General features: G+C 51.7%; 3 protein-coding genes across 3 annotated transcripts; 1 reads left to right on the top strand and 2 right to left on the bottom strand.

The window, feature by feature from the left end:
- Window positions 1–1,962: 1,962 nt before the first annotated feature.
- Smdt1 (single-pass membrane protein with aspartate rich tail 1) lies at window positions 1,963–4,457 on the bottom strand. Its single transcript, XM_051160072.1, has 2 exons — window positions 4,191–4,457; window positions 1,963–2,137 (listed from the first exon to the last, which is right to left on the bottom strand). Exons 1-2 carry the CDS (start codon window positions 4,374–4,376, stop codon window positions 2,000–2,002), a joined length of 324 nt encoding a protein of 107 aa, XP_051016029.1. The 5' UTR covers window positions 4,377–4,457; the 3' UTR covers window positions 1,963–1,999.
- Window positions 4,458–6,320: 1,863 nt separating this feature from the next.
- On the bottom strand, window positions 6,321–9,585 carry Pheta2 (PH domain containing endocytic trafficking adaptor 2). Its single transcript, XM_051160071.1, has 2 exons — window positions 9,471–9,585; window positions 6,321–7,403 (listed from the first exon to the last, which is right to left on the bottom strand). Exon 2 carries the CDS (start codon window positions 7,197–7,199, stop codon window positions 6,420–6,422), a length of 780 nt encoding a protein of 259 aa, XP_051016028.1. The 5' UTR covers window positions 7,200–7,403; window positions 9,471–9,585; the 3' UTR covers window positions 6,321–6,419.
- A 3,044-nt stretch (window positions 9,586–12,629) lies between these two features.
- Naga (alpha-N-acetylgalactosaminidase) lies at window positions 12,630–21,251 on the top strand. Its single transcript, XM_051160070.1, has 9 exons — window positions 12,630–12,803; window positions 13,578–13,713; window positions 14,190–14,361; window positions 15,094–15,271; window positions 15,545–15,639; window positions 16,246–16,407; window positions 18,138–18,335; window positions 20,463–20,606; window positions 21,082–21,251. Exons 1-9 carry the CDS (start codon window positions 12,788–12,790, stop codon window positions 21,226–21,228), a joined length of 1,248 nt encoding a protein of 415 aa, XP_051016027.1. The 5' UTR covers window positions 12,630–12,787; the 3' UTR covers window positions 21,229–21,251.
- Window positions 21,252–23,637: the final 2,386 nt, after the last annotated feature.

The following is a 23,637-nucleotide window of genomic DNA, read 5'->3' as shown; positions in this document are numbered from 1 at the left end:
CCTGCCTCCACTTCCCCAGTGCTGGGATCATTGGTGTGTGCCACTGGGCCTAGGGCATTTTTCTCGTTTTCTGAACTAAGGTCTCCTGTTACTCAGGCTATCCTTGAGCTCTGCCTCTTCTGCAGTGCTGGGATCACAGAAGCTCAGGGTTACCACACCAGACTTTGGCAGTAGTCACTTTCCAATAGGAGGGTAAAGGAACATGTGGCAAAGACAATGAAGAGTGGGTGGGGTTAAGACAGCAGTGGAAGAACAATGCCAAGACTTGGAGGTGGGAAAGAGCGAGCGTAACTCTATAAATGGCTGCCGGGGCTGGAGGGATGGCCCAGGGTTAGGAGCACTAGCTGCTCTGGCAGAGGACCAGAGTTCACAAGAAGTGGCTGGCAGCTACCTGTAAGTCCAGCTCCAGGGGATCTGACAGGCTCCTGGCCTCCATGAGTACTGTATTCACACACATACACACATAAGAAAGCCCACTCTGGCATCACCACAGAAGACCTGGCCATCTCGACTACTTCCTCCTATGGTTGGGAAGATGGAAATGGACTAGGAGGTGTGACAAGTATGGCAGGAGTGTCCTCGTCTGTGACAGAAGTCTAGCCATGCAGTATACACATCAGCATAGGAAAGCTGAATGGGAAGAGCAGTGGGAGCCCTGCAGCAGGAGACTGCCTAGGCCAGTGTGTCAAAGTACCTTTTGTTCTCCTGGCTCAATTGTCTGAGAGGCTCACTGCCTCCTTCTGCTAACCTAGGCCTAGTCCTGGAAGCTTCTAGCCTCCGTACAACCTAACCTAGGCCTAGAATGTCTGAGACTTACTGCCTAATTAGCTCACCCTTTCTTGTTCTTTCTGAGCTCTGGGCTGGCTGGTTCAACTCAGATCTATTGCTTCTGTCTCCTGGATTACAGGCGTGTTTGTATTCCAGCTAGATCACACAGATCTAGATCATCTTTGGATGTGATCTCTTACCAGCTGGATCACACGACCTAGAAGATCTTTAGATGTGATCTCATGGCAGAACAGCCATGTTCTAAATAAATATTCCTCTACACCAGTGCACAGTTTAAAGCAGACAGCAGTAACATGGTACACACCTTTAATGCCAGCACTCAGGAGGCAAAGGCAGGCCTCCTGAGTTTGAAACCAACCTGATCTACATAGTGAGTTCTTGGACAACCAAAGCTACAAAGCCCCTGTCTCAAACAAACAAACCTGAGAGCAGTGAGGATTTGCTAGTTGCGTTTTTTAAAAATTACTTATATTTACATGTGTACCTATGCCATGTGTATGGATGCTCTCAGAGGCCAGAAGAGGGTGTTGGATCCCCTGGAGCTGGAGTGACAGGTGACTGAGCAGCCCAAACTGGGTGCTGGGAATAGAACCTGGGTCCTCGGCAAGGGCTAATAGCTGATTCATCTTTCCTACCCCTTGCACGTTTCTAAATTTTAAGCTATTGACCTCACTAAGCTGGTGAAGAACCCTGGGTGCCAAGACCTAACTTTGCTGTGGTCAGCCCCAGACACCAGTTTCACAGCTCTGTCTTCACTCATTTGTAAAGCCCGGCTGCAAGATTCTCACAGAGTCCTCAGGACTGAAGGTTCTGTTCAGCATCACTACACTTTCCCATCGTCCCTTCTTACTGCTGTCTTCTGCATCCCTCGCCCTCCTTCATGATTCACTGTTGTCATCTCTGAGGCAGAGACTGCATAACTTTATAAAGTAGAAAGCATATTAAGTCATCAGGAAAATGTCACTTGACAGAAGGTACGTCAAAAGCAACTGAAAGGCTAGCTAGGGCCTTAACCTACTGGTGAGAGAACAGTGACTCTGTCAGTCACGTTAACCAGCCAACACAGCAGAGAGTAGTGCCAGGTGGGTGAACTCACTGCTGCTTCTGCCAAGCGTCCAAATGCTGTTGCAGGCCAGACTATAGCTCAGATCACATAATCCACCCTACGCGTTCCTGTCCATTGATGGGAAGGGCAAGTCTTACTTACCTGTTAATCATCATCGTCGTCGTCCTCTGGGACAAAAATGTCATGCTCCTCAAGCAGAGCAGCAAAGTTCTTGCTAATCAGAGTCCCCACATAGAGAAAGGGGATCACAATGGAGAACACACGGAGAAGACCAAAGGACATCTGCGGAGAGAGGAATGCTGTGAGATCCAGAGGGAGGCCAGTGGCTGCATCTCAAGCCCTGGCCCTCAGGAGCATTTCCTCCAATGGACCCCAGAGCCAGACACCACTTAGTGTTCAAAGTCTTTGGGAAAACTCAGAGCAACAAAGAGACAAAGGGAGCTTTTGTGGCCATCAAAATGGACATCAGAAAGAAAATCATAAAGCTAAACTAAATTTAGGAAACTAAGCAACTAAAAATTAGGGCACAACTAGCTAATTCCTTGCAAAAATTATAAACGCTTCGGTGTGAGCACCAAGATGGCTGAACTGTAACCAGTTTTTGTTGTTGTTGTTTGGTTGGTTTTTCGAGACAGGGTTTCTCTGTGTAGCCTTGGCTGTCCAAGAATCTATCTGTAGACCAGGCTGACCTTGAACTCACAGTGATCCTGCCTCTGGCTCCCTAGTGTTGGGATTAAAGGCGTGCCCCACCATGCCCGGCCTCTGTAACTAGTTCTATACACATAAAAGTGAGTTTCTGGGCTAGAGAGATGGCTCAGAGATTAAGAGCACTGCCTGCTCTTCCAAAGGTCCTGAGTTCAATTCCCAGCAACCACATGGTGGCTCACAACCATCTACAATGAAATCTAGTGCCCTCTTCTGGCCAGCATGCCTACATGCAAACAGAACACTGTATACATAATAAATAAATGTTTTTTTTAAAAAGTGAGTTTCTAGGCTGGAGAGATGGTTCAGTGGGTAAGAGCACTCACTGCTCTTCCTGAAGACCTAGGTTTGATTCTCAGCATCCATACGGCCTCTCACAAGCAAGTAACTTCAGTTCCATGGGGTGCTACACCCTCTTCTGGCCTCTGTGGGCATTTAGCTCTTAAGTACTGCGCAGACATACATGCAGGCAAAACATCTATACTCATAAAACAAAAGGTGTGTAGGGAAGGGTTCTTCCACCCAGTTCTCTTTTAAGTAACTTGTTCCTGCTGAGAAACTTTATTTGGCATTAAACTTTAAAAACATAAAAAGACAGCAGGGCGGTTGGTGGTGCACGCCTTTAATCTCAGCACTCAGGAGGTAGAGGCAAGCAGATCACTGTGAGTTCGAGGCCAGCCTGGCCTACAAAGTGAGTCAGGACAGCCAAGGCTTCACAGAAACCCTGTCTCGAAAAACCAAAAACGAACATAAATAAATAAATAATAAAAAGACAACATGGATTGGAGGGATGCCAGTGAGATTTCATTACTATTTGCTTTCTGTTTTCCCTAGCTGTGCCTTTTTATAAAGCAGCTGCACTTTCCTGCCTCTTGCTGTGAACCCGGACTGCGGTCAACTGTTAGTACAGGTCAAACTTAACTCTAAAGGATTTTGTTTTCCCTTCAACTCCACACAGCCCCGCAGTCAAAATGTACACCTTTGGTATAAGAGACTTTCCATTTTCCTTAAGGGCACCGTGCGCAAGTGACAAGAGTTCAGTGGTGGAAAAACCAGGACGTGGTCCTTGGTTGTCAAGACCTAACTGCTGCCAGCCTCGGACGCCGGCTTCACGGCTCTACCCTGAGTCTTCTATTAAAAACCCTACTGCAAGATTCCCGGCACATTTCTCGGGACAGATGATCCTGCTCTGCGTCCCCGCATCCTTTTTCCTTCATTTTATTTTTACTAAGTATATCACTTAGTAAATATTCCCTCCTCAGTCTTTCAGGATTGTTTTATGCCAGCACCTCTGAGACAGAGATTGCATGACTTGTATAAATCGACACAAGGCCCTTCTTCTGGCCCTAGAGGAATGGTCATTACGTCCCTCAAAGTAAAACAGCGCACATTCCGCTGCTGACCTCCAGCTTGTGTGTCCAGGAACCCAGCTTAACACTGGGTTTTATGCATTTTCCTCTACCTGTCAAAGTTAGCGCAACCCAACTGCGCAAATTGAGTCCCAGGTCTGATGAGCCGTCTATGCCAGCACTATGATTGGCCTCTAGGCCTGTCAATCAGCACAGGCCACACGCACTCCCTCCAGCGATTGGCCTCAATCCCTTCGCCCCGCCTCTAGGCCCACACTCACTTTCACCGGCTTGGGCAAAATGGCACCGCTGCGAGTGACGATGACTGACCTCGACGGTACCAGGCTGCGACCTGAGCTGCCTGGTACAGCGTAGACATCGCCACCTCTCCTCTCCCTCGGCCCGCTCCAGAGAGCCCCAGGCCGGACTGTTACCCAGGCCAGCCGGCGAGCCGCCATGGACGCCATCTCTAGCTCCACCCCCCACCGGGAACCACACCCCGCACATCCAATGCGGCCCACGCAGAAAACCGCCTTCAAGACTCGCGAGACTCGCGACGTACACGGGAAGCACCGCCCTCACGCCTCCGCAGTGCAAATATTCCTGTAACGGTGGGAAAGCCCTTGGTGCCCGCCCTACGTGGTGATGTCAGGACGACGCTCCTCTCGGGCTCCGAAGGGCGGGGCCGTCAGTTGGGGTTCCCTTTGTAGGTGTTGAGGGGCGTGGGGGATGGACCTCACCTCTGGAAGACTTGAATTAAGGAACCAAAATGTGCAAAGAAAAACTTTACTTGGTATTTGCATGTATATATAAACTGTAATATAAAAAGTTAACAAAAACCCGGGCGAAGTATAGCACACCTTTCCAATTTGGGCACAGCAATTTCAGCACTCGGGAGGCAAAGGCAGGAGGATCTCTGTGAATTCCAGTCCAGCCTGAGCTACAGAGTAAGTTCCAAGGCAATCAGGACTACATAGTGAGACCCTGTCTAGAAGAAACAAAAACGAGTTAACAGGAGCCCATAATGTCTGTTAACATTCCACAACGTATACAGCGGGCAGCGGGCTTCCTATACAGGGCTAGGGAAGAAGGAAATAGGGGGACTGGCCTGATGGAAGTTGTATCAGTAAGACAGGTCCCCAGATTACCTCAGTTGCTAGCCTCAGACACCAGCTTTGCAACTCTGACTGGTGATTTCTTCGTTTGTAAACACACCGGTCATAATAACCAAATGAATAATTTTCTGAGAGGGTCTCATGTGTAGTTCAGTCTAGCCAAAAGCTTACTGTGTAGTCAAGGTGAAGTCTTCGACCTCCTTGCTACCAACCCTGCGAACTTTACTATCCTGATTAACAGTAACCTCTGAGAAAGGGGGGTGGGCTAGCAAGGCCTTCCCACCAGGTCCCGATACAAAACAAACGACGATGATAACAAAAACAAGTTAGGTGTGGTGGCTCATATCTATAATCCCAGCACTTGCAAACCTAAGAATGAGTTCCAGGCCTGTATGGGCTACAAAGTGAGACCTGGTCTTCAAAACCCAAAACTACTTAAAGAGCAAACACAAACTACTGTAACAAGAAAGTTAGCAAAGCCCAGCAGTACCTGTGTGTACAATCAAGGGCAGATGGCTATGGTGTTAGATGCACGCCTGAGAAACACAGCTGGCATCACAGAAACTGGCCCTGGCCAAGGAGACCATACAACTCAGTCTCCTGGAGGCAAAGTTCAGCTGTTAGGCCTACATAGGTTTTGGCCAGGCTGTCCCGAGGCCTCAGGTAGGGAAAGAAGAGAGGTCAAGAAGGGGCAGATTTTGTTTGGGAAGAGGGTACACATCTTCCCACCGTCACTGTCACTACACCTATATAAAGGGAACAGATGGCCCTGGCTTCTGCCTCTGGACCCAGCCATCTGACCTCTTAGAACAAAAGACAAAGATACTTGGCATGATACAGGAGAGAGTAGCCTTGAGTGTTCTCTGCAGACAAACCTTGGGAAGCAAGTTGGATAGGTGACAGAGTCCCTACAGGTGGCCATGACAACAGATCAGGGAAAGTTCCTCCTATATAAGACTGCCTGCCTCTCTGGGGACAGTGTCCAGCACTGTACATTGACAGGGTGGCCCGTTAGCACCTGAAGACCCTCTCCTACAGAGAGCCCCACCCAAAGCATGTCAATGTCAGTCTTCAAGCCACTTCTCCGTTACCTTTGACATTCAGATGCCCAAGACTTCCTGTGTTGGAAATTATGGCTAGAATGTCCCTGCATTACATTATGTTCCCATCGGCCACCTGGTCTTTCTAGGCCTTAGAAAATACATGAGAAGTCACGATTTTTCAGTTCACCCCAAGGAGAGGAGAGGACGTTGGAAGTTGGAGAAAGTCTACAAAGCAGGAGGGACACACACACACACACACAGTAACCTGTAAGCGAGTAAGCATTTAACTCCTGAAATTCTGACCCTGGGGTCCTGACCAGCAGGACAGGGCCACAGTTGAAAAGGCCCCAGCTCAGGGCCTGTTCAGTTGCTCGCTCTCTGGCTGGCTCCCCTCAGCTCTTTGCTGCCACCCTTGCCTCAGAGCCATGATCTCCTTCCCATACCAGTCATGCAGGGTAGAGAAACAGGAAGTCTCAGGGGACACAGGACTCTGCCCTCTGCTTAGGAGGAGGCTGGCAGGGCCCTGTAACTCCCACTCAGTCATATCCCGACCTATTGACCTGCTCCCCCTTTCTTCCACAGTACCAGGGGAGCTGCGGTCCCTGGGGAGAAAGTGGCCATTCTCGGGGACCGGGGGCCGGCAGTCAGGAGCCTGAGACTTACTGCAGCTGGCCACAGCCTTCTGAGGTGCCCAGCGATGCAAGGCCAGGCTCTGACGGGCATCCTGCAGCTGGCTCTCCAGTTCTCGTACCACAAGTCGCATGTAGCCAAAGCTGGCTCGAGACAGTGCCTTCACCCAGGCCTCCTGGGCAACCTGCCCATCTGCCGCCAGCAGGTGTGGGCGTACTCCCGGGGCATCAAAACGAATGGTGAAGGCAAATTCCTCAGGCACAGGAGCCTCAGCCAGCTCCACTGTGCAGCCCTCTAATACCACCAGGCTCAGGGGGGCCCGGCTTTCTCTACTCTCAAAAGAGAACAGCAGGTTGCCCTTGAGAACAAACCAGTATCTTCGGCCAGTGCCACTGGGAGTGGGTGGGGTGCCTGGTCCTCCCCAAGTACGAAGAAAGCCAGTGTGGTCCGCCGGAGAATCACTCAGTGCGTAGTGGGCCACACTCCTCTTGTTCAGCTTCATGGCTCCCACGACAACCGTGAGGTAGAGAGAGGGCAGCGCCCCAGGAAAGAATCCAGCACAGAAGACTGTAGCCCAGTCCTGTGGCTCCTACTGTCTGTGTCCTTGCAGCGCTCAGACGTTAGCTGTAAAGGGCTAGCCTTCCTCGCCTTTCATCGCGAAGGTCACTAAGGGTCACACCAACAAAAAAACCTGCACATCAACAAACTGTAGCAGAAACCAGAAAAGACAGTAATTGTATTAGGAGAGGAGAGACAGCAGGACACGGACATGGTGTTTTGTTTCTTTCTTTTTCTTTTAAAGACAGGGTCCCATGTAACCTAGGTTACTTTTGAGCTCCCCTCACTATGTAGCCAAGGACGGGTATCTTAAGCTTCCGATCCAACCGTCTCCACCTTCTCAGTGTCGGGACTGCCGGCCTATCACCAAGCTCAGTCTACGCATTGCTGGGGTTTGACGGCAGGGTGGGGCTTTGAGCTCACTGAACCTCACACTGAACTGGTCTTTGTTATGGTTTTCTTTCTTTCTTTTCTTTTCTTTTTTTCTTTTTCTTTTTTCCACCCCCCCCCCCTTCTTTTTTTGGTTTTTCGAGACAGGGCTTCTCGGTGTAGCCTTGGCTGTCCCGGACTCGCTTTGTAGACCAGGCTGGCCTCAAACTCACAGAGATCCACCTGCCTCTGCCTCCTAAGTGCTGGGATTAAAGGCGTGCGCCACCATCGCCCGGCTCTGTTATGGTTTTCAAACGGGGTCACACCATATCCTTGGCTAACCTGGTTATTGCTACTGATACTTTTTTTTAAAACCACCCCCCCTAAAAAATAACCCCCAGGAGGAATGAAAGGGACCCCAAGCACAAAGAAACTTTTGTCTTCAACCATTCCTAAGCCGCTCACTCTGAGTCTGAAGCCAGGCAACCATGCCTTCTTGGGTCCATACTAGCCTCTCAGTGGTGTCCAGACCACCTTAATAAGACCCTGTGATCTCAGAGCCAGATGGAGGCAGTGGAGGGGTTGGCCAGGGAGGGGTCAAAGGCATCCTGCTCTGTAAACTCCAGTGGCCTGCACTGAAGACATGGCTCCTATAAGGCAGCTGAACTGACAAGGGTCACATGATGGAGAGTCAGCATTTGGTCTCACAACCTTCTAGGCGGGGCCTTGTTGGTGACACCGCTTATCAGCGGTGCCCACAGAGGGGGACAGACTGGCCTCTTATCTAACCACACAGTTCAGCCTAGTGGTTTCCAGGGAGCCTGCAAAACAGTTCTCAAAGAATGTGAGAACTGCTCTTCTAACTATAGGGCCCCAGGCAAAGGGTAGCCTCTTGCAGGAAGCTGCCTCCCCATTTTAATGCCCCACTCATCCCCCCAGGGCAACTGAACTTCCCTCTATGTCTTGGTTTCTCTCTGTGTCTGTCTCTCTTTTTCTGCTTTTTTGTTTTGTTTTTTGAGACAGGGTTTCTCTGTGTAATCTTAGCTCTCCTGGAACTCACTCTGTAGACCAGGCTGGCCTTGAACTCAGAGATCCACCTGCTTCTACCTCCTCAGTGCTGGGATTAAAGGTGTGTGCCACTGTCCACTGTCTCTTGCCAGTAACTCTGGGACCCCCGAGATTAGGTAGGTCAGTTAAGTGCCAGACAAGGGGACCTAGCTTTCACTTTTAGCACTGTCACCACAGTACTGCAGAGAAGTCTGTACCCAAAGTGGCTTGATCTATGGTCAACTGGCCAGAGGTTCTCTATCTCTGGCTTTGTCCCTTTGGTCGCCGCAACGGTTTCATTTATCACTGTCCCCATTTGCAGGGCGTCTAGAGTGGCTTAAGCTTGGTTTTTTCAGTAACCTCCAATAATCAGCCTTGTGCAGCCTTGCTAAATTCCTGGGAATACATCCGTGGAGAAAAGTAGGTCCCCGTCCTCCCGAAATCTACTTTCCATCAGAAGACACATGCAGTAAGCAAATACAATTAAATAAATAATGAATAAAAACTACAAAATAAATAATGAATTAATCAAGTAGTGAGTAATGAAACTGCATCCAGGATGCAGGAGGGGAAGGAGAAAGATTCCAAAGAGAAGCAAGCAGGCCCCGAATAGAGGAAGGCCGGTCTAGCTGCAGCCCTTCGTGGGCCCCACAGAAGGGCTGAGCCCACCGGGCGCCTGCGGCCGAGGCCTCTGCCTGGGGTTGCCTGGGTCCCTGGATCCCGCCCCGGCTCTCCAGCCACGTCCAGGGCCACGCCCTCCCAGTCATCCCTTCCCGGAGCCCGCCCCGCCCGCTTTCACCTCTATACCGGGAGCCCGACTAGTCCGGTGAGAGGCGGTCGACCCCTAGGCTTTCCCGCTTCGGACCCCTCGCCTCCGCTCGGGTGGTGAACGTGGCCGCAGGAGCCGGGAGACCCCGCCCGGGAGGCTCGTGTTACCGCCCCGGCCGCTCCCCGCCCAGTACCCACCAGGCCTCGGGATCTGCAAAGTCACCTCGGCTTTCACGCCGGAGGGAAACTGAGGCCCTGGAGGGTGGGGACCTGCCTGAGCCACAGGACTCGTCGGTGAGAGATGGCCTTGAACCCTGAGCCCAACCTCACGCTACACACAGGCCTCCAGCCTGCCACCAAAGGAGAATTCAGGCTGTTCTTTTTTCCCTAAAAGTTTTCCCTTACCTCCCAGCTAATCTTTGCAGAGGCAAGCCAGGCAAGTCATCCGGTAGGGTGTTTCCTAAGGAGAGCTTCTACACAACCTGCAAAACCCTGCCCAGGTTCTCAACCAAGTCCTTGGCTTTGCGCCATCTCTGCCTCTAGAGCTTGGCTGTGACAGCTTCTATCACCCGCAGTCCATTGTGATCCCGCGGCTCTACCTGAAGTCTGTCCATCCACATAGGCTTGCAGGGAAGACAGGGGTTTCCAGAAGCCCCGAAGGCAAGCGCGTTCAAATGCCTGCTCAGGGCCTTTGTGGGTTCCCACCTCAACCTTCGCTTTGTAGTTCCTGAAGCCCAGCCGGCCCTTCCTTCTCACCCTACCCCCACTCAGAGCTCCTTGACATTTGGGTGTCAGCTGTCAGCTCTCAGGTCCCCTCCCTGACCTCACAATGCAGAGAAGCACACTCTACATTCTGAGTTTTACTGGATGGGTTTTGTTTTGTTTGGGGGGAGGGGAAGGGAGGTGGGTGTTTGTTGTTATTTTTTACTAACTTTAATAGTAAACAGAGCAAATATGTTACAAGGTGAAGGTTCACCTGGGGAAACAGAGCATTGTTTTTTGGGGGGCAAGGAGGGGCGCTTTCCAGTTTAAATAGAATGGGCAGTGTAGGCCTCACTTGGACAAACTTAGGGAAATGAAGGGATCAGCTTTGCCCATTTCTAGAGGTGCATTCTAGGCAGAGGGAACAGCTCTAAAGGCCCTGGGGCTGCTGTGTTTGATGGGCCACAGGAGGGCAGTGAGGAAGGTGACAGCAGGAAATAGAGTCCAAAGGTAGCTGGTAGGGCTTAGAAAAGCCATTTCTCCAAACTAAGAGACTAGCCGTCACGTGGACTTGAGAGAGGTGCGACCAGGGCTGGGTTGGGTTCGTTTTAGGTTATCTTAACGTGTATGAGCGCTTTTTGTTTTGTTTGTTTTTTTGCCTGCGTGTATGTATGTGCACCATGTGCGTGCCTGGTGGCTTCAGAGTTTAGAAGAGGGTGTCAGATCCCCTGGGACTGGAGTAGGGATGGCTACGGGCCACCATGTGAGTCTGGAAATGGAACCTGCCCTCTTGCCAGAACAGTACGCGTTCTTAACCACTGACCCATCTTTCCAGCCCATGGGACTGGATTTTCAAGGTTTGCCTTGGCTGCTGTGGAGTAAGTAAAATGGAAGCAGGAGGCCCATTGAGAAGCTTCTCTGAACCATCCAGGCAGTCTGCAACCATGAGCCCAGTGTGAGACGAGGGGTGGAGTTTGAAGGCAGAAAGCACGGGATTTTTGGAGAATTACCCGTGAAGGCTGAAGGAAAAGAGAAGGTATGATAGGTACGGACGTAGTTTGCCATTATCCTGAGATGTGGAAGACTGTACATAGTCCGATAGGGGAGGCTATGATGGCATCCAGGTTTGCCATTATCCTGAGATGTGGAAGACTGTACATAGTCCGATAGGGGAGGCTATGATGGCATCCAGGAATAGCGTTTGACACCAAGAGTGTGTCCAATAAATAACTGAATGAATAAAGAAAGTTGGAGCCCGCCATAGTGCCTCACGCCTTTAATCCCAGCACTCGGGAGGCAGAGGCAGGTGGATCGCTGTGAGTTCGAGGCCAGCCTGGTCTACAAAGTGAGTCTAGGACAGCCAAGGCTACACACAGAAATGCTGTCTCGAAAAACCAAAAATAAATAAATGTGGGGAGTAGATGGACGAAACAACCCCTTGGGTGTCAGATAGAGGGGCAGCCTCCTGACCTTCTGAGAGGTGAAATCCTACCAGACTCTTTCGTTTGTTTTGTTTTTCGAGACAGGGTTTCTCTGTGTAGCCTTGGTTGTCCTGAGCTCACTTTGTAGACCAGGCTGGCCCCGAACTCACATCGATCCACCTGCCTCTGCCACCCAAGTTTTTTGTTTTGTTTTGTTTTGTTTTTTGTTTTTGTTTTGTTTTAAGCGGTTAAGGGCCAGGTTTCTGGGCTGTCTCATTTCCTCCTCTGTAGGAATTCACTGCACAGCCACTTACTGAGCGCAGGCAGTGCGCGCCACCTCCCACGCCCTCTCGGGCTGAGCACTAGCCGGCACAGGCGCGCGCGCACAGGGCCCCGGAGCTGACTCCTATGGCAGCGCGCCTCAGAAGCGCTCAGAACGCCAGTTTAGATGGGCGGAGCTTATGGAGGCTAGGAGCCGGGGCATAGAGGGAGGGCCCGTCGTTGCTAGGGGATTCTGATTGGTTGCTCCGGAGGTCCCCGCGATGTTCCGCCTGCTGGGTAGCTAAAGGTTAGTGCTGCGGTGGTCCGAGGCTCCGGAGACTAAGCGCACTGCGGACTGAGCAAGCGTGAGGGTAAGGACCAAAGGGGACCCTGGACCTGCGATTTTGAGAGCGGAGACCGAGAACCGGGACCCACATAAGTATCTGGAGCCTCGCGAGACCCATGGGCTCTCCCTTTTTCCTGGGCTTCCTGGAACCGGTCGCTCTCGGACACTGGTCTAGTAAAAGGCCTAAACTACGTGTGGTTTTAAAAGAAGAGCTCAGATTCCTGAAAGTGTTTACTAGGGAAGGAGTGACGTTAATGAAAGCAACTTGGTACCAAGTGTGGAATCCCTAATTGTTTTGTTTGCTTGCTTACTTGCTTGTTTTCGGAGACAAGTTCTCTCTATGTAATATCCCCGACTGTCCTGAAACTCGCTGTGTGGATCAGGTCATCCTCCAATTCAGAGTGCTGAGATTTAAGGCGTGGGCCTCACGCCCGGCCATAATAACCCTGGCTGGCCTGAACTCACAGAGATCCTCCTGCCTCTACCTCCGAAGTGCTGGGATTAAAGGCGGGTCCACTACACCCGGGGGGAGATACCTAACAGATATTATCTTCCACAGTTCAACATAAAGCTAATAAGAAAAGTTTCGGTTGGATCCTGAAATTTGACCCCAAGGCAATGTTGCAGAAGACAGGTAGGTACCCACACTACTGGGGTGGCTTTGGGGGTGGGGTAGGGTAGGGGACTGTAGAGAGGACACGCCTGCCCTCCTCTTTCTTGATGTGGCTATGTGTGGAGAGGGGTTCTTCTCCTTTTCCTGTTGGAGCTGGGCCAGGAAAAGCAAAGAGACACTGCACACCCCAGAATCGGTTCCGCTCCAAATAGGCCACTTCCTTTCTCAGCGGCCCAATGTTGTTACCTGGTACACCGCGGCCTGCCTGCCGTTAGCAGCCCGGTAAAGTGGGTACAGTGCTTTATATGGAAGGGAACGGGTGCAAGAGGAAGGGCTCACGTAGGTGAGCCGCAGGGTACAGTCCATCCTGAACAACCACTTCAGGCCCTACTGCAACTTTCTGAGGCGAAGGGCAAAGAAGCCTAAGGCCTAGAGTCTGTCCGCCACACACTGCCATTTCTGTGTAGGGAAGGGAAGAGAGGATCTGGTCTTACATATATCAAGGGCATGACCTCAGGGGTCAGTTCTGTTGATTCCCAGCCTGTGGCAACAGCAGGTGGGGAGCCCAGTTTTTTTTTAAAATTATTTTATTATTATTTATTTATAATTACTATTTATTATTATTATTTTGATACATTGCCTTGCCCCATGCACCTTCCCCTCAGCACTTACAGGCTGAGCCAACTCTAACCCCAATGGGCATCTGAGTGACTTCATGACTGGGGAGGAGTGTCAGGGGGGTGGCGGGGAGAGGTGGTGGAAGCCACTTACAAGTTACCTCCGCCTTCCCGTAAGTGCTCTTACTGGCCCTGGTGGCTCGGGTCCTGCTGCTGGAGAATGGCCTCCTGCGGACGCCACCCATGGGTTGGCTGGCCTGGGAACGGTTCCGGTGCAACGTCAACTGCGACGAGGACCCGAAGAACTGCATCAGGTGAGCAGTGAAGTAGGGACAGCGGGTGGAGGACACTCAACCAGAAGGGAAAAAAAAAAGTAAGGAAGAAATGTAAGGTCAGCATTGTGAAGCCTGCCTGGAAATACTGCAGACTGGACTGATTGAGGTATACCTGACACGCCTCATCCCGTGACCTACTTGGGGCCTCAGTGGGTAGGGACCTTGAAGGGGACCTGGCCCCTGAGGTAACTGAAAAGGAGATAAAAGGCCAGAAAGGCCCCACAGGCTACCCTTGGCCTAGTCCTGCCCTTTGGCCTAGGGGCCAGACCACCCTTTTTGCCCCACCCTAACGTAATCCTAGGAGGTCATTTACACTCGATATCTTGCCTGGGCCTCAGCTGACAGCAGCGGCATGATTTTTGACAGGCAGAATTCACACTCAGAGGAGAGGGAAAGGGCAGGAGTGAGGGACAGCCTGGGCTATTGAGCAGTGCCATCCTCCTGTCCCTCGCTAGTGAACGGCTCTTCATGGAGATGGCTGACCGGCTGGCCCAGGATGGATGGCGGGACCTGGGCTATGTATACCTCAACATCGATGACTGCTGGATTGGTGGGCGTGATGCCACGGGCCGCCTGCTGCCTGATCCCAAGCGCTTCCCTCATGGGATTCCCTTCCTGGCTGACTATGTAAGCCTCACTCCAGCCCTGCCCCTTAGTGTAAAGGCCTGGGGCTCATTTGGGGTTCATTAGCACAGTCTCCTTTGAGAACTCAGTATGAGGATGGAAACTGAAAAAATGAATACCTACTTTTGGCCCAATGAGGTAAGAGCCAGAAAGATCTCAGGAGGAGGCACCTGGTTCAATTGAACACAGAGATAAGGCCTCAAGGTAAAAAAAAAAAAAAAAAAAAAAAAAAAAAACAGCTGCTGGGAAAGTGGCCGTAGCTGGCAGAGGTCAGCCAGCTAGGACCTGTCCTTTGGTCAGTGGGACTCACTGACAGTCTCTATTTTATTGAGATAGGGTTTTGTGTAGCCCAGGATGACCCTCAACATCCTTAAAGTTCTGGTGCTAGCTGGGTATGGTGATGCATGCCTTTACTTCTATGCTCTAGAGGCAGGCAGAGCTATGTGAGTTCAAGGCCAGCCTGGTCTACATAGAGAGTTCCAGGAAAGCCAGGGGCTATAGAGGCCCTGTCTCAAACAAACAAGAACTGTCTGATGCTCTGGCCTCTACCTCCAGAATGCAAGGTGTGCGTGCCACCAACCCGGGCTTTCATGCATGTTTAGGCAAAACGTTCTGCGAGTTGAGCTATGTCCCCAGCCCTGGGAGCCACTGATGGTTTTAATGGGCTCTGGTCAGATAGGCCTGCAAAGAGGGTTCTCACCTGGGCCACCCCTCTGCCTCTCCGGTCCCCCGCAGGCTCATTCCCTGGGTCTGAAGCTGGGCATCTATGAGGACATGGGCAAAATGACCTGCATGGGTTACCCTGGCACCACACTAGACAAAGTGGAACTGGATGCGGAAACCTTCGCAGAGTGGAAGGTGGACATGCTGAAGCTGGACGGCTGTTTCTCCACTGCCAGGGAACGGGCAGAGGGTGAGTTCACGTCCCACAGGGCCACTGCGTGGAGAGGGAGCGGCCGCTGTGGAGCTCCATCTGTCAGACTGCACCTGGTGCTGCTAGTTTTCCCAAATCCCTCACTCCGGCTTGCAGCTCCCAGGTGCCCTCCCCCCACCCCTCTGTAAAGATGCAATGGCACCTTAGATACCTCCTAAGGCTTGGCACCTAGGAAGCAAGCCTTTAGGTGCAGGGAGGCATTTCCTAGACTGTCCCCTCCCTGTACCTGTCACCAAATTGAGGTTTCTGCAGGGTACCCCAAGATGGCTGCTGCCCTGAATGCCACAGGCCGTCCCATCGCCTTTTCTTGCAGCTGGCCAGCCTACGAAGGGGGCCTACCGCCCAAGGTAAGCCATTCTGTGCACCTGCCAGCCGCAGCTTCCTATTGCCAGGGCCCCATCACCTCCTACTTGCCAGGCTTAAGGGAGGCTGCCACCACAGCCAGAGTTGTTTTCATCATAGTTAGCCTACACGCCCATTGGTAGGTGTCTAGAGACCAGGTCACTGAACCATGGCGGGGGGGGGGGGGGGGCAGGGGGAGGACTCTGCCAGCTCATCAGGTGGTAGCTGGGGTTGGTATCCAAGGCCGGCAAGCCACAGTCACAATGCCCAGCAAGTGGCCAGAATCCCTGGTTGGTTCCATGTGGGCCAGAAAACCCCAGAAGGCTGGCTGAGGCCAAGCCAGTGCCTCAGGAGGGGCTCAGACCTCCAACTCTGAAGGAGGCAAGCAGCGGCACTGTCGCTGAAGAGCTGGGAGTGCACGCCATGTAGGAGGCACCTGGTGGGGAGGGTGATGGGGACACCCCCACCCACATGGAGGGAAGGCCTTGGCATCCCCTGAATGGAACCACCTCCCCGGACCCCACACTCCTGAGAACCTGTTCCTTGCCTGGCTGCAAGCCTCTCCAGCAGCGAGGTGACCAGTGCTGGCTCGTGCCTTTCCCAACATCCAGGTGAACTACACTCTGATGTCCCGCATCTGCAATCTGTGGCGCAACTACGAGGACATCCAGGACTCCTGGAAGAGTGTGCTGTCCATCCTGGACTGGTTCGTGAAGCACCAGGACGTGCTGCAGCCAGTAGCAGGTCCCGGGCACTGGAACGACCCAGACATGGTACCAGTGTGGAAGGGGGAAGCGCCCGTGCCATCCCTGCAGCCCGCACAGCATAGCACCCTGTGCTCTCCTTCTTAGAGGGCAGCGCTTCTCAACCTTCCTCATGCCGCGACCCTTGGTTGCGATTCCTCCTGTTGTGGTGACCCTCCCCCCCCCCCCCCCCCCCCCGCAGCCATAGAATTATTTTGTTGCTACTTAATAATTCATTTTGCCCCTGGTATGAATCTTTTCTGTTTGGTTGGTTTTGTTTTTTTGTTTTTTTTGAGACAGGGTTTGTTGTTGTGGTTGTTGTTGCTGTTGTTTTCCGTGTAGCCTTGGCTCTTCTGGTCTCACTTTGTAGACCAGGCTGGCCTCGAGTTCAACAGAGAGCCACCTGCCCTCTGCCTCCCCAAGTGCTGGGATTACAAGCGTGCGCCACCACGCCTGGCCCTGTTATAAATCTTAATGTAAAGATCTGATATGCAGGATATCTGATATGTGACCTCTCAATGGAGTCTCAGTCTACAGGTTGAGAACCGCTGTTCTAGGGCCTGAATCAGCACTGAACTGTGTTTCTGAACTGAGAGTATAGGGGTCTTCTAAGCCCCGCCCTGCTCCCTCTTTCACATCAGACTGTTCAAGAGCAGAGTTTGGGGGTGCCCACTGATAAGCATCTCCTCCCCCGGACGCGCTGATGTGTCTTAAAGCTCTGAAAGCCCCTCTGTAGCATCCATCCACCTTTCCTGTGCTTGTGTGTCCCTTTCCCTGTCTCTGCTCCTCTGATGCTGTACTCTCTCATCCCGCTCCTCCCCCCCCCCCCCACCAGCCCTGTTCCACCCTGCAATCCTGCTTTTAGACCTTCAGGTCTCAATCATAGCCCTGAGGGCTTACACAGATCCTTCTCGCAAACATCATCAATCAGTGACAATGAGGCAGGAGGAGGCTTGCCTGGAGAGCTGAGCTGAGCTCACCTGCTTTGTGCTCCTCGTTAGCTCTGGAACTTAACCTAGCCAGTTCTTCTCTTGGTCTCTGTGTCTGTCTGTCTGTCTCTCTCTCTCTCTCTCTCTCTCTCCCTGCCCCCCCCCCCCCCCCCCCCCGCCCGCCCAGGTCTCACTATGGAATCCTAGCTGATTCCAGCAGAGGGTGGCAGACAGTTTTCCCTAGCATTTCTTCCTCTCCTTCCTTCCCTCTTTTTTGTTTTTGTTTTTGTCTTTTTCTTTGCTTTTGTTTTTGTTCTTCTGAGACAAAGGCTCTGTCTAGCCCTGTTTGGCTTTATAGACCAGGCTGCCCTTGAGTTCAAGGGCGTCCACCTGCATCTACCTCCCAAGTGCCTGGGTTAAAGGTGTGTGGGGCACAGTCCTCTGTTTGGTTTTGACACAATCTCCTTTAGTGGAGACTTCGTGTAGCCAAGGCTGGCCTTGAACACACGATCCCCTCACTTCTACCTCCCAAGTGCTGAGATGACAGGTGGGAGCCACAGGAACCCACCCACCTGCACCTCCCTCCTCACAAACTTCCTGGCCACAGGGTCCCATTGCATCATCTGAGCTCTGAGCAGCCCAAAAAGACCGCCTTCCCCCCTCCCCCCACTTTGCACAGGGGAAGTGAACGCTGATCCTAGATGGGGTGTGACTTGCTGTCCCAGTGCCACTTGGCTGTGCTAAGCCAGGCCCCAACGTACATCTGTCCCCCCCACTGCTCTCGCCTCCCTGAGGAGGCCAGCACTGACCGTTCCTTTCCTTTGTCCCCAGCTGCTCATCGGGAACTTTGGCCTGAGCTTTGAGGAATCCCAGGCCCAGATGGCCCTATGGACAATGCTGGCAGCCCCCCTCTTCATGTCCACGGACCTGCGGACCATCTCCCCCCAGAACATAGACATTCTCCAGAATCCACTCATGATCAAAATCAATCAGGACCCCTTAGGCATCCAGGGACGCAGGATCTTCAAGGTACTGGAATGGGGGCGGAACAGAAGAGAAGGCTAAGGAAATGGGCTCCCCTGAGAGCAGCGGAGTTAGGCCTAGGTCTCCCTCCTAATCATATGGAGCTGCTGGTTTCTTGCCTGGGTCAGAGCAGGATGGCTCCTGAGAGTCAGGGTGGCAATACATGACAGGAACACAGGTAAGTCACGGCAGCTGTGTGCAGGTGAGGTCCTGCAGAAAATAAGTACTTTTCTCCAGAGTTTCAAGAATGTTTTAGCCAAAGACTACTGTACACTGTTGCTGCTGCAAGGGTCTACTATTGTTTTTTAAATTACCTGTATTATCTGTAGGCCTAGCTAGCAATCAAGACACAGACACTTGTTATATTTTAAGATAGCCTTAGTTAACCTGGGACAGGGCAGATATCAATCCTCTAAATTGCCTCCCATAGTGGGACAGGCGTGGGATCCCTGTCTCAACCTCATACCATCTACTTTTAATAACTTCTATCAAGCTGCTTCCCATCCATAGTCCCAAATACTTGCTCATGTTCTTCATCTGGGCTGGATTCTCCATCCACACCAGGGGCCACGTGCTTCTCCAGCTAACCCATGGGGGCCTTCCTCTCTTCACTTCAGGTCTCCTTCTCCTGGTGGCAGTGTCCTCCTTCTTCCAAGAATTCCTCTCTCTCCTAGCCCCACCTATCTCCTTTGCCCTGTCCAGGTGGGATGGCTTTTTATTAAGCAAAATGTTGGTCAGAGACAGTAAGCACTAATTAACATCAAAATAAATCAGACCATCCCCCAACAGTCTACTGTACACTGTTGCTGCTTGCAAGCATCTACTGTGCACTGTTGCTGCTGCAAGTGTCTACTGTACACTGTTGCTGCTGCAAGTGTCTACTGTCTACTGTACACTGTTGCTGCTCCAAGTGTCTACTGTGCACTGTTGCCGCTGCAAGTGTCTGAGGGCTGGGCCTACAGCATGCATTTTCTCAGTAACTCAGTCTTGCTAAAATTGGAATTTCCAGAGTCTAAGCAACAAGGCCACACGGTTGTGCTTGAATTCAACAGTGTCACCCCAAAGCTTTTGTTCTGTGCATAAATCCCTGACTCTAATGAAAAGAAGTGTATCACATCATAGGAGCCACTTGCTGAGGACCAGCAAGGTGGCTCAGCTAGCTGGTCAAGTGGCAGAGCCCGATGACCTGATTTCAGTCCTGAGACCCACAAGGTAGAAAGCGAGAACCAAATGCCACAAGTTCTCTGAGCTCCACAAGTTCACTGATACATGCCCACAGGTGTTAATAGTTAATAAAAGTTGGTGGTGGAGGGATGGCTCAGTAGTTAGGAACACTTACATTCCAGAGGATCCAGGCTCCATTCTCAGAATGCCTGTGTTGTTCATAGGTCTAATTCCAGGGATCCGACACCGTCTTCTGGCCTCAGGCATTGCATGCTCACACTACGTTTACAGACATGCAGGCAAAACTCTCATTCATAGAAATATAATAATAAATCTTAACCCAAAACCCAGAAGGCCCTTGTTGAATTACTGATGTCCTGTGGAGCTAACCAGTCCCTTGCTTGGTGCCAGTTTTGGAGCTGGGCTGAGGAATATTCTGGACAGTGAAACTCGCCGTACTTGAGGCCAGCTGTGCCCTCCCCCAGCAGCGCTCATTGTTAGCTCTTAGTAGTGCCCCCAACCGCAGCCCTGGGATGGTTTTGGCAGTGCTCATATAGTGCGCCCTCAGTTCTTTGTGTCTGTGCCTCTTATCATCCTGAGGCAGGGGCCTGGCACAGAGTCTGTGTCAGTCAGCATCTGCCGAGTCAAGAAGGAAGGGAGAGAAAAGTGTAGGCGCCAGATGGCCGTGACGTCACATTGTCCTCCAGTCCCTGTGACAGAACTGTGGGCTGGGCGGTGGTGGTGCACGCCTTTAATCCCAGCAACTTGGAGGCAGAGGCAAGAGGATCGCTGTGAGTTCGAGCCCAGCCTGGTCTACAAAGCAAGTCCAGGACAGCCGAGGATACACAGAGAAACCCTGACTCGAAAAAACAAAAACAAGAAAGAGCTTGGGGCCATGATAGAGAAGGCAGGGATGACAGGGCCACACTGAAGGAGAGACACCTGCCAATGGTTATCTTTTATCCCTAGAGTAAATCCCACATCGAAGTGTTCAAGCGGCATCTGTCTAATAATGCTAGGGCCCTGGTCTTCTTCAGCCGCAGGACAGACATGCCTTACCGCTTCCATTGCTCCCTTCTGGAACTGAAATTCCCCAGATCCCAAGTGTATGAGGTGAGTGCCATGCCACATGCAGCAGTCTTTGGCCCAGCCCTCTGGCATCCAGGTGGCCCTTAGGGTGTCCCCTATACCTTGGAGACCTAGATGGTACCTGGGGTGGGGCAGGTATCTGGGCACCCGGGTACCGAGCGCTCCCCTGTGCCTTGGAGTACTAGATGGTACATGAGGTTTGCAGCTAGAGGCTCTGGTGGTGTTTCCAGCTCTGTGGATGGAGCGCCTGGGTGTGAAATGACCACCCTTGGCCTCCCAAACGGGTCCTCACTGGTCAGCTTTTGGTCCCATTGTCCTTAACAGCTTGCCATGGGGTGGGGCAGATAATGTTTGCACTTCTTTGGGGTATACTGGAGGCCTAGCACAGATAGACTGAAATTCAGGGTTCTTGGTCCTCTGTGGGGGTGAGTGGGGGGGTGTCTCTGTATAGCTGTTCCCCGAGTTAGCCTTGATATCGATGTATCTTTCCCTGATACAGGGCCAGAACGTTTTCACAGGCGATATCATCAGTGGCCTCCAGAGTGAAACCAACTTCTCCGTGATCATTAGTCCTTCAGGGGTTGTGATGTGGTACCTTTATCCTGTCAAGAACCTGGGGCTACCCACGCGGTTGTCCCACGTGTGAGGACCCAAGAATGACAGGCGATGGCAGCCCCACTGAGCCGGGACATGGCAGGGCTCTGTCCTCCCCAGTCTGCTCGGAGATGTGACCCGCCACCCCCCCCCCCCCAGGATACCCGAAGTGCATTTGCAGGGCCAGGTTCCACGCCCTGCTGGCACAGGAGCCTTCTTGGAAACTTGGAAATCCTGGGGCAGTTTCCTGTGGCCTCCTGGCCTCTGGCCCCCTTCCACGGCTCTGTAGAAATTGCTGAACAACTCAGCCAGCCTCCTGAGCCTCCCACAGGCAGGGCACTGATGCCCATTGGACTCTAGCCTCTGACTTTGCTGACTCAGGAATCAGGATTTGGAATTTTTCGAATTAAGAGTAGAGATCTGACCCCGTGCCAGAAACTCTCACTAATCATGTAATTGATCTCCGTACTGGAGAAAAGAAGTCCTTTGCCATTGGTACCCTGAAGAGTGAGGGATGGATTGAGGACCTTAGCTCCCTTAGGTCACCAATAAAGCCATTTGTTTTTTAACCATTCCTCTAATCAACAAGGGTTACTATGGGCCTGGGGGGGGGGGCAGACCTGTGAGGGGCTGTGAGCAGCACTCCCCAGGTACTGCCTTCAAGTCTCATCCTACACGTGGTGCCTTCATTTTCCAGACTGACATTCGGACCCTATACCTCTTTTTTTTTTTTTTTTGTTTTTTGAGACAGAGTCTCTCTGTGTAGCCTTGGCTGTCCTGGACTCGCTTTGTAAGCTTTGTAGTCCAGGCTGGCCTCGAACTCACAGCGATCTGCCTCCCGAGTGCTGGGATTAAAGGCGTGCGCCACCACGCCCGGCTATACCTCTTAAAAATCTCTTTTCCTACATTTCCTACTTTCTGGAAACGCGAGGTTTGCCTCCCCACAGCATATGCTCTGTCTAGGGCTGTTCCCTCGCCCCTTTAGCTCCTCAACCTAGGGGCTCCACTACCCACTCTTTTTTTTTTTAAACTCTCCTAGTCTTGAGCAGAAGAGATTGAAAGTTTCCCTGTGTGTTCACGAGTCTGGGGACCTTTCTGTCCTGAGGTCTGTTGGCCCTTGCTCTACCTAAGGGAAGAAACACTCAAGGACTGGCAGGCTCTGGACAGCCTGTTACTGGTTCTGACTCCAAGCTCCCTTGTTATTTAGCTTAGGATGTGGGATACTTACCTTAGCCGGTGGCTCTGGTTCTTTGCCATTCACAATGCTGGTGGCAGAGCCTGCTAGCTAGGTCCTTCTTATGTCTTAAATGCAGGGGTGCCCTGTGCTGCAGGCCTTGCGTTGGTCCTGCCAACAAGATTTCTTCTGAGTAGATCTTTATTCCACCTTCAGAGTTTTTTGAGGTCCTTGAGTCTACAGTAAGGTGTAAAAAACAACACATTTGACAATGTTATGTGTGGGTTCTCTACAGGAACAGAACTGGTGTATTGGTTGTGTGTGTGTGTGTGTGTGTGTGTGTGTGTGTGTGTGTAAGTTGATTTAGGAAATACGGTCAAAATGGTCCCGCTAGTAGCTGTCTCACACATGAAATGTCAGGAACCCATAATTGCTAGATAATGCCTCAACGGGTGTAGTCCACCAACACCTGTCTCATATCCTAGAAGCCGACGGGCCTGCAGTTGCTCAGTCGCCAAGGCTGAGTGCTCCTGCAATCTCAGCCCGACATGGAAGGCCCAGGGGAGTTCCCGGAGAGCTGCTCTTGTCTCTGTTGAAAGCCAGAAAAGCTAGTTGTGATATCAAAGGACTCAGCAGCAATAGGGGACGCTGCCAGCTTCCTTCCCTGTCCTTTACATCTGGGCTGTGCCCAAAAGGTGCAGCGCAGATTTGGGCAGGATTTTCTCATGTGGATGAAAGCAATCAAGACAATGCCCCCATAGACAAGCCTTTAGGCCAAGTTGCATGTGAATAATTCCTCAGTTGAGTCCGTGTGATGGGATGACTGTAGGTTGTGACAACTGATGTTTACAACAAACCCGTCATGCTGATGAGGCCACCACATCTGACCAGTCTGGCAGTTAGGTCACCAGAGCAAGCTGCCCTTTCCCGAAAGGCTCTACCAAGGACAAATTCAATTTCGTTTGCCTGAGAAAAATATGTCTACTTTATTTTAAGGATAATCTCCCTAGCTATGGAATTTTAGCTGCTTCATCTCATTGTCTTTGAAGCTCTTGAGGAGCAGACTGTGCTCTTGTCCTGAGGCAGGAAGGTCCCCCATCCCACCTGTGAGAGACGCCCTGTCATTCTGTGAGGTTCTTTTTCCTTTTGGCTCGCCTATGATAGGTACCTTACATGTTTTGTCACGTTTGCACAGCTTACCTTTCATTTTCTCTTCACTCTTCAGTCGTGTGTGTGTGTGTGTGTGTGTGTGTGTGTGTGTGTGTGTGTGTGTGTGTGAAGACAGTA

Source organism: Acomys russatus, chromosome 17, assembly GCF_903995435.1.
Source record: "Acomys russatus chromosome 17, mAcoRus1.1, whole genome shotgun sequence".
Lineage (NCBI taxonomy): Eukaryota > Metazoa > Chordata > Mammalia > Rodentia > Muridae > Acomys > Acomys russatus.
This window is presented reverse-complemented; position numbering and strand designations above follow the sequence as displayed.